General features: G+C 43.2%; 1 protein-coding gene across 1 annotated transcript in view; it reads right to left on the reverse strand.

Moving 5' to 3' along the window:
• Positions 1 to 1,084: 1,084 nt before the first annotated feature.
• The window catches only part of rapgef5a (Rap guanine nucleotide exchange factor (GEF) 5a), a 67,977-nt gene continuing 59,061 nt past the window's right edge, over positions 1,085 to 10,000 (reverse strand). Inside the window, 12 exon segments of the mRNA XM_083645839.1 lie at positions 1,085 to 4,727; positions 5,164 to 5,218; positions 5,716 to 5,780; positions 5,903 to 5,990; positions 6,424 to 6,474; positions 6,720 to 6,810; positions 6,972 to 7,150; positions 7,320 to 7,442; positions 8,566 to 8,663; positions 9,091 to 9,240; positions 9,535 to 9,613; positions 9,859 to 9,889. Of these exon segments, the coding sequence (XP_083501965.1) occupies positions 4,609 to 4,727; positions 5,164 to 5,218; positions 5,716 to 5,780; positions 5,903 to 5,990; positions 6,424 to 6,474; positions 6,720 to 6,810; positions 6,972 to 7,150; positions 7,320 to 7,442; positions 8,566 to 8,663; positions 9,091 to 9,240; positions 9,535 to 9,613; positions 9,859 to 9,889 (1,129 nt within the window). The 3' untranslated portion in view covers positions 1,085 to 4,608.

Here is a 10,000-nt window from a genome sequence, read left to right on the forward strand (position 1 = left end):
CAACCACCAACGCAGAGCGTTTATACAACTCTATTCTATCCTGATACTTCCCCTGGTCATCTATCAAGTCCAATGGCCAAAAATGGAAGTTAAGCCCACCTAATCAAGAGGATAACAACATGAATGAACATGTTTAGCCAATTAAAAAATAATAATCTTTCTGTTATTATATTTAGAAATTGATATTTTTATTTTATTTGCAGTTTTGTTTTCTTCCTTGTGCCGAGAAATGATAAAGATCTGAATAGACCTATGGTTCTCTGTGTGTGTGTTTATGATACAATAAAACAAAGACAGAGAAACTAAAAGCACAAATGCAGACTATTAGTAGGTATACATATCAGTTCACAAGTCCTCCAACCCATATGACCACATAGGTTGTTTTTTCCTACCCTTCTAGTATGACCCACAGGTTCATTTGTCTGTTATTAATTTGAAAATGTCAATTTGAAAATGCTGGTTAATTTGAAAACATCACCACATCACCATTCTGGGAACCCATCGGTTAAAAAAAAAGTCTGTCTTGAGAGATTAACTGTACATATGAGCACATTTGTTTTTATGTGCTATAGCTGTAATTTGTTTGATGTGATTATTCCATATTTTGTAACCATTGTCATTTCAATAAAAAGGAAAATCCTTGAAGTCTGATTTTTGTCCTCGCCTGAGGACACACACACACACACACACACACACACGTGTGTGTGTGTGTGTGTGTGTGTGTGTGTGTGTGGATAAGGTGCTCAACTTTTGATCTGAGAGAGCTAGCTCAGTCATTCAAAAAGTTATGTATAGGAGAGTTTCTAATTTATGGCAATATAAAGTGTCAAACTTTCACCACTTGAAGGGTTTTTGCAGGCCACCACACATATATAGAAAACATGAGCAGACCAGGAGATGTCACATAAAACCTATAATTTATTCATTTTCAGTAAAACTTTGACATAGTAAAATGCTGCTTTAGAAAAGACATGTGGCTTCAGCTGTCTGAAGGTTGAGGGGACACGAGGGGAGACATATTGCTTTGTGTTTGACTTGTTTTTTTCTTTTACAACAGATAAATAATAACAACATACCAAACATATGCATATATTTACACATCGACAATATTACAATAGTACAAAGCCTTTGAGGTGTCCTCTCTTGCATTGTGAGCATGTGGAGTTTTTTTTTGTCGTATCATGCAAACGGGTTTAAACAACATAGTTTTCTAAAACATAACTTTACATAGTCATGACAATGGCCATTAAAACACTAAATACATCCTCCCACCCTAATCTGCCCCCATTAGATATCAGAGGACAGAGAGGAGCTTCAACATCACATTGACTTGCTGCTCTACTGCCCTCAAGTGGCCACAAAATGTAACGACAAGTACTTTTACATTCCAGCATTGCAGCTTCAAACCACAAACATGTTTCTTCCTACAGTATGTACGAATTCCACAATGTCCTGGAGAAGCTCTGAACATGGCACATCAACCAAGACATTTTGCCACCTCTGCAATACATAAATAAACAATATATTACAATAAATAACTAATAGCACAATTATTCTGCTCTTTGACCATACTGAGCAGATGTGTATGTGCATGTGTGCATCATGTACAAGTTAAGTGTAAATTGTACAAGTTAAGTGTAAATATGACTACCATTAAGCCTTTCTATGACACTGAAAATGAACAGACCAGGGCTCATATTTAACAATGCTCTCAGTAGTGGAGGAGCTAATCAAGAATCACACTTGACTTTGGCCTGCTTTCTCAAAAGCATCCACTTTAAAACTGAATTGATGCGTGTCATATAATCTTGTATGGTTCAACCAATCCTTGTGTAACCTATCTGAACAAATCTTTAAAAGCAACAATCTCTAGAGTCAAGACACATACGTGTGAAGTTGTCAGGTAAAACCTCCTGGAGCTGCACCATGGACAATACATATTTGGCTGAGGATTTACATGCAGGTAGCAAGCTCAAGTCAGCTTGTCAGTTTTGAATTAGCTGGGGAATCAACCTGGGTGCTGTAACAGTGTCCACACAAAGTTGGCTCATTGATGACAAGAGATTAGAGAGTGTCTTTGGAAGATAATTGTTAATGTACACAAGAACCAAAGCAAATCTGTTTAAAAATCACTCTTCACTTTGAGATCATCTTTGTCCACTGTCTTAAAAAGGAACAATGGCATCAACCTCTTAGCACTAAGATGGTTTTGGGAAACCACCCCAGGTTCTCCCTGACTAACTGATTCATTGTGATCTGCAGGACAAACCTTGAATCTATCAGTGCTCCTGTCCTGTTCTGAAAGGCTTAGAGCTGGGCTTGCTCAAACACCTGTGGCACAAAAATTATTGACCGCTCCCCAAATGCGTTCTTAATCATCCAAACCATGCAAGAATGCATTGCTAATGAACTCTAAAGTGACTGGCTATGCATGTGTAGATACAGGGCAAGGAGAAAATAATGAAAACACTAATATGGTCTGTTGGGCTTCTGATGGTTCTGCACTGGTGAAGGCTGTGTTTCTTGGCACGATTTATGGATCATATATCATATATCAATTCTGAATGGTTCCTTTCAGCCCATGATGCATTTCTTTCCTGATGGCGACAGCATCTACCAGAATGATAATTTCAGGACGAGACAGGCCGCTCCCTCAGTGGTTTGAACACAAAATAGAAGTGTCATGGCCTTCTCAATATTATCCCAATTACACCATTTATTGGATTTGGACACAGCATTTTCCACTGTTAATGTGATGTTGGAACTAAAGGCCCTGATTATCAGAATCCAATGTGTTAGTGTTAACTAGAACTAACATTGTGCTCTATGAGATGAGTGAATTAAAACTATATCAGAAAAAAACAAACACCAAGACAGTCGCATCTAAACATCAGATGAGCGAAGTCAGTGCACCAGTGCATTCAATATTCTGTCCAAACCCTGTGCTGGCTTTCACTGACAGTCACATCTTTGTAATAGCTATCCATTTACACAGAACCATTTTCCGAATGTGGTAATATTTTCAGTCAATAAGAATGTGTCAGCAATGTAAAAACCTCATGATTCTGAAGTGGAATAGAGCCGTCCCTGAACAGAGCTCTGTGCTGCAGTGGCTTGGCTAATCTTTGTTAACATTATATACCTCAAGGATTTAAAAAAGTAAGGAAAAGATGGCAATGAAGGGCCTGTGTTTCCATAGCAACACTGGCAGAGCGGTGTATCATCATGCACACCCTGAAATCAGTCATCAGAATGTCAGAAAGCATCTCTGCTAGGAGTGAGATATGCTTTACATGACCAAGGACCAGGCACCATGACAGGCTCATTGCAGGAAGCCGACCTCTGTGATTCCATCAGAGAAAGACCTCCTAAACAACCCAAGAGCTCCACATCTAAGCTGCATCGCTCCATACACGTGGCATTTGGCACTGAAACAAGTATAGGTCCATATTGTGCACAACGCAAATGTAGCATTATCTAGTCATACAAAATCAGTCTAGAAGAGCGCATGGCTGAGAACCAGTCAGAACTATGAAATGGCAACCAGGAAACAGAGGCAAAACACTGAGGACCAAATAGCAGTTCGGCATTCAACGACTGCTTTTGAACTCTGGCACATTCAGGAGAGATCCACGTTTCAAATGTCACAGTTGGACAGTGAAAGCACGTCACAATGCTTCTCTCACATGCCAGTGAGTGAGTACACGGTTCGAAACAAAAATACAAAATCAAAGGCACACAGTTGTATCTTTTTCCACTGGGGTTGTACATTTTTGCCAAAAAGATACATCCCCAGTGCGACAAAGGATACAACAGAGTTTGTATGTTGTACTGCCCCAACATAGGCAGCTGCCTGTGTTGCACATAATGCTACTGCACAATATAAGAGAGCTCAACGACAAATATCTTAATAACTAGCGCATGTATGCTATATATATCAAGAGGCCGATCTATCCAGTGTGATACATACAGGAGATGAAATAGAAGAGACCATGGATTGATAGATTACATCCATCAGGTCCTAACCAAACCAAACTTCTCTCTCTCTCTCTCTCTCTCGAGCTGAAATGATGAAGAGGCTGTCATGTCCTTGTTGACCTCCAGAGGGCGATAACAATCAACAAACTAAAGGAACATTCCACCTGCAGAACGGGCTCATAAATACTCAGGGAGAAACCAAATGCTCATCACGACAAGGAAAACAAGAGCATATTCAGTCCAATAGATACTGTACAAACTACTTAGTCTCCTCTTCTCGTCAGTTTGGCAAATTTCCCTCTTGCAGTGCAGAATCTCTTGCTGTGGACAGTTCACAGAGGGTGTGAGGAGCCTATAGACCCTTTATAATATTATTTTCAGTGTTAGAAAGTCTTTAGTGGCCATGTTTGTACTGCTGTGGCTGTCCCCTTCTTCCTTCCAACACATGGCACCTGACTGTCCACTTGGCACCACTGCTGGTTTGGTGGTTCTTTCTGTAGCGTGTGCATGTATATGTACATATGTATTGTGTGTGTGTGTGTGTGTGTGTGTGTGTGTGTGTGTGTGTGTGTGTGTGTGTGTGTGTGTGTGTGTGTGTGTGTGTGTGTGTGTGTGCGTGTGTGTGTGAGTTCAGGCGCGTGGCTCCAGTTTGTGTGAGAGCTCGAAAAGCGTCTGTTGATTGTCGATGATGTGCAGGTAGTGAGCGCTCGCTCTCACCTCTGCACTGTCGCCCCCGGTTACCTCGTTGCCTAAGAGACAGACACACAAACATAAACACACACGCATTAGTCTCACAATAGGAGTTTCATGCTACAAACCCAAGCGTGCGTGCATGCGCACACACACACACACACACACACACACACACACACACACACACACACACACACACACACACACACACACACACACACACACACACACACACACACACACTTTTGATATGCACAGAGATTGTATTAGGGCCCTATATAGAGAGCGAAAAAGTCCCTGGTTGCTTAGAAACTGTGAGTGAAAACTGTGTGGGAGAGAGACAAGTTAAGAGAGATATACTGTAGGTGCCGTCATTTGCAGTACACCAACTTGACAGCAGATGGCAATAGATTCCTCATAATGAATGGATCAAAAGTGCAACATCTAATTCAAAATCAACAATTTGTCACAACAGCTGACATGAGGACTCACCTGGTTGGTCGCTTTGGCAGTGGCGAATAAGACGCACCGTGTCTGCGATCATATGCTGTAGATCCAAGAAGCAGACACATGTCACATCAGTGCAATAACATAACGTAAACATAAAACAGTTGAGATCTTATACCTTCAAAAGTGCATAAGTAAGAGTTTTACTGTCCCAAAAGCTGACTACAAACACAATCCTTACAGCAGAAGCCCGGGGGATTTCATATAGGTAAGAACTTACAAAGACTATCTTCTGTTTGCCTCTGAGCAGCTCCAGTGGAGTAGTTGGGGGTTCAGTGACTTTCTCCAGGGCAAATCAATACTACGAGGGGAAAGCTACTTGCCCCCAACTCACTCACCCATACTATTACCACTTCCCAGTCGATCAAGAAAATCAAACCAGCAACCTTCCAGTGGCAAACTCACCTCTATAACCTTCAAGATGAACCAGATCTGATTTTGATGACCAATAACACTCACACATAAAATTCCCCCATATGGCGAACTCAAACATTTATCTGATTCCTTTCTTGTCACAGAGCTGAAGACTCAACTCACCAGCTTCTCGAAGTTGACGAGGTTGTCATGAAAGGTCTTATTTCCCTCGTGGATAAAGGTGATATCTAAGAGTAGAAGACGTGTATTAAATTCTGATCAGCATAGCAGAGAGAGTGAGCGAGAGGGAGGGAGAGAGAGAGTGTGTTGTAGAGAGAGAGAGAGAGAGCGAGAGAGATGAGGGGGCTACCTTTCAGCAGGAGGGGCATGAAAGGGATCTTGGGAGGCTTCATCCTCTTGAAGGCATCTCTGTAGGCTTTGTGGTTCAGAGATGGATCCTGGAGAAAGACAGAGAGGTGGATAGAGGAAAACAGAAAAGTGAAGGGGGGTGGAAGAGGAGAAAAGAGGTTAGAAAGGAGGGAACAGAGAAAAGAGAAGGGGTAAGAAAAGAGGAGTGGAGAGAGTGACGGAAACTTCCTATTAATCGCCTTACAAAGATTAGATCACACCAGTAGCATTTCAAAAGCTTCAAAATCAGGATGGCTATCACCTCAGAGAAAAAACAGATGTTCAGAGTCTGTATCTCTGTCTCTGTCTCTGTGTCTCTCTCTCTCTCTCTCTCTCTCTCTCTCCCCCTCTCTCTCTCTCTCTCTCTCTCTCCCCCTCTCTCTCTCTCTCTCTCTCTCTCTCTCTCTCTCTCTCTCTCTCTCTCTCCTTCCCTGTGTCTTAGCTCTGTGGAAATGTTAGAAAGTAATAGTTGGTAGCTCTCACCGTGATAAGCTCCAGCTCTGAGAAGAGCTTCTTGAACTTCCCCGGACATTTCTGGAAGCAAAGTGTACAGTAAGAATAAGACTTCATAGGATAGATACAGTACAAACAAACAAGCATGTATATGAATGACATGGCTGAATGCATAAACACACACACACACACACACACACACACACACACACACACACACACACACACACACACACACACACACACACACACACACACACACACACACACACACACACACACACACACACACACACACACACACACACACACACACACACTCTTACCTCCCAGGTTTGGTTGAGTCGGCTGACGGCTGCTGTGTTGAGGCCCATGATGATGGCAAAGGCAGAGTTCAAATTCCTCTGGGCCTTACAGCTACACACAAAATACACCAAGTCAATCTAAATACAGAGACATCTGTGTGTAGCGTGTGTGTGTGTGTGTGTGTGTGTGTGTGTGTGTGTGTGCGTGTGTGTGTCTGTATGTGTGTGTGCGCGCGTGCATGCGTGCATGTGTGCATGTGTGTGTATTCTTACTGAGCTGCAATCTTGATGAACTTCTTGAGCAGTTGCACCCTCTTGTTGAGCGATACACACATGAGCACCTCGGACATGACCCACTGCTGGACCTCGTTACAGCGCTGCAGCAGGACAGACAGCGCCGCCGTCTGGCCGGTCCCGGGAGCACGGCTCAGAGTGTAGTACACCAGCTCCTGCTGCAATGGGCAGAGAGCAATGAGTATGTGCGAGTGTGTCCGTGTGTGTGTGTGTGTGTGTGTGCGTGCCTGCGTGTGTGTGTGTGTGTGTGTGTGTGTGTGTGCGTGCCTGTGTGTGTGTGTGTGCGTGCCTGCGTGTGTGTGTGTGTGTGTGTGTGTGTGTGTGTACCTCGTGGATAGAGTTGAAGAGGCTCCAGTCCAGGTGTGTGAGAGCGGCCGCCACGTCCCAGGTGTTAATACCCAGAAGACGCACCGGCCTCCTGCTTAGCTCAGCACTGTCTGTTAGAGGAGGCTGCACACACACACACACACACACACACACACACACACACACACACACACACACACACACACACACACGCACACACACGCACACACACAAGTAAGTTAGTGCACACATAGACAATGTTTTGAAGACAAAAAGTCACAAACACACTCACACACGTTTTTGTCTACCTTACTCGATAGTTAGAGCTATCAAACGACTACTGTCTCTGAATAAGCTACAGAGTACGATATCGCAGAACAATATGGCCCCATCTCAATATCCTCTCTCCATCTCTTCAACACAATACAGTGGAAGTGCCTCCTGCCTCCTGCCTACATACAAGTGTGCGTGAAAGCTGAGAGGGGAGTGGTGATTCTTACCACACTATTGTTCTGTCCAACCCGAGTAGCCTACAGCTTACCATATTACCACTCTGCATTTATAACCCTGAGAAACTAGATTATCTCAGCAAAGACAACCGCTGACTGTTAACAGATACTGTACCTCCAAATAACACTTATGTGAGAAAGGACCAAGATACCGATACTTCTTGCCTGCCAGCCAATGTAAAATTCTATGCAGAATGTCAATAAGTGGTTTAGTAACGGCAGCCACATATTCGTGTCCAGCAAGAAAACAAAATGCCTAAAACGGCAGTTTATAAAATGTTAAATATTGAAGAATTGTTCATGGATTCACATTTGAAGCTCCGCTGTGAAAAACCTGCCATTACAGAACAACGATTTGCCCTGATACAGCACCTTCCATTCCTGCCGTCACGGTCAGCCAGCCAAATAAAATGCTTGAAGCTCACGCCTCTCTCTCCCATAGAGTCAGACTTAATAATAATAATCATCATCATCATCATCATAATAATCATAATCATAATAATAACCCGGCTTGGGTTTTTATAGCTTGTTCCGAATGCACATATCATCTTAATGTTGTGAAAATAATTATGGTTTCTTTAGTCTTCTGTAACACTAAATTGGTTATCTTTGGGTTAGGACAATAGAAGACCTTTTTTCACCATTTTAGACGAAACATTTGAGAGACCAAACAACGAATCGATTAGTCAAGAACTTAATCAACAGATTAATCGATAATTAAAATAATCGTTAGTTGCAGGCCAAGTGCATTTATATACCAAGATCTCAGTGAGGTCCCTGCGACAGCACACAAGCTTTCCCTGTGGGGTCAGAGACTCTGAATACACACAGTCGCTGGGCTGTAACACCCTCCGCTCTGCAGAGAGAGAGAGACAGAGAGACACACAGAGAGAGAGAGAGAGAGAGAGAGAGAGAGAGACAGAGAGAGACCCACAGAGAGAGAGACAGAGAGAGAGAGAGAGAGAGAGAGAGAGACCCACAGAGAGAGAGAGAGACAGAGAGAGAGAGACACAGAGAGAGACACAGAGAGAGACACAGAGAGACAGAGAGAGAGAGACACAGAGAGAGACACAGAGAGAGACACAGAGAGAGAGATCAATTGAAAACATTTTGAGAGAGAGAATTAGCATGTTCAATATACAGTTTGACTCTGTATAGAGTTGACTCTTGTGTTGACTTAACTATGTGTCCGTGTGTGTGTGTGTGTGTGTGTGTGTGTGTGTGTATCCGTGTGTGTGTGTGTGTGTGTGTGTGTGTGTGTGTGTGTGTGTGTGTGTGTGTACCTCCAGTGTGCGAGACCACTGCAAGCACCATCTCCTCCTCTGGTCTGTCCATCTTCACAGCCACGATCCTGAGCAGCTGGTGGGCCTCCAGTGAGGGGTGTGTGTGGACACTCAGGTGGGAGTCCATGCTCACATGCACGCAACAAACAACTGAATGAAAGATAAGACAAACATGCATGCAAATACTCTCAATATGGTTAAGTAAGCAGTTAAAAACAAAAAGACAAAAATAAGAAATATTATATATTAATACATACATTAAGTAGACTCTTCTAGCTTGCACGCATATCAGAACAAGCTGTATTTAAACAATTTGCAATCATGCAATTATTTTCTACAATCCTGGTGTGTGTGTGTGTGTGTGTGTGTGTGTGTGTGTGTGTGTGTGTGTGTGTGTGTGTGTGTGTGTGTGTGTGTGTGTGTGTCTGTCTGTCTGTTACTCACCCTCTCTTGTCTCACTCTGTGGACTTCGGAGTTGCAAACAGTTTTCCTTCAAACTCAGCTGCTGATACAGTTGCTTACTCTGACAGAGAGAGAGAGAGAGAGAGAGAGAGAGGGAGAGAGAGAGAGAGAGAGAGAGAGAGGGAGGGGGGGGGGAGAACAGAGAGAGAGAGAGAGAGAGAGAGAGAGAGAGAGGGGGGGGGGGGAGAACATAGAGAGATACCATCAAAATATAGTTGACAGCTTGACAGCTAGAATCAAACCAATTATTACAGATGATGTCAAAGAGCTTGAATGTAAATCTCCCCCATTCTCTCTCCGTCTTACCTTTTGGGCTGGAGGGCAGTCATCCACTGTGCTGTAAGACACACACACACACACACACACACACACACACACACACACACACACACACACACACACACACACACACACACACACACACACACACACAGCAGTGAGGAGGGAT

This window comes from Poromitra crassiceps (genome assembly GCF_964638095.1).
Source record: "Poromitra crassiceps genome assembly, chromosome: 11".
NCBI classification, from domain to species: Eukaryota; Metazoa; Chordata; class Actinopteri; order Beryciformes; family Melamphaidae; genus Poromitra; species Poromitra crassiceps.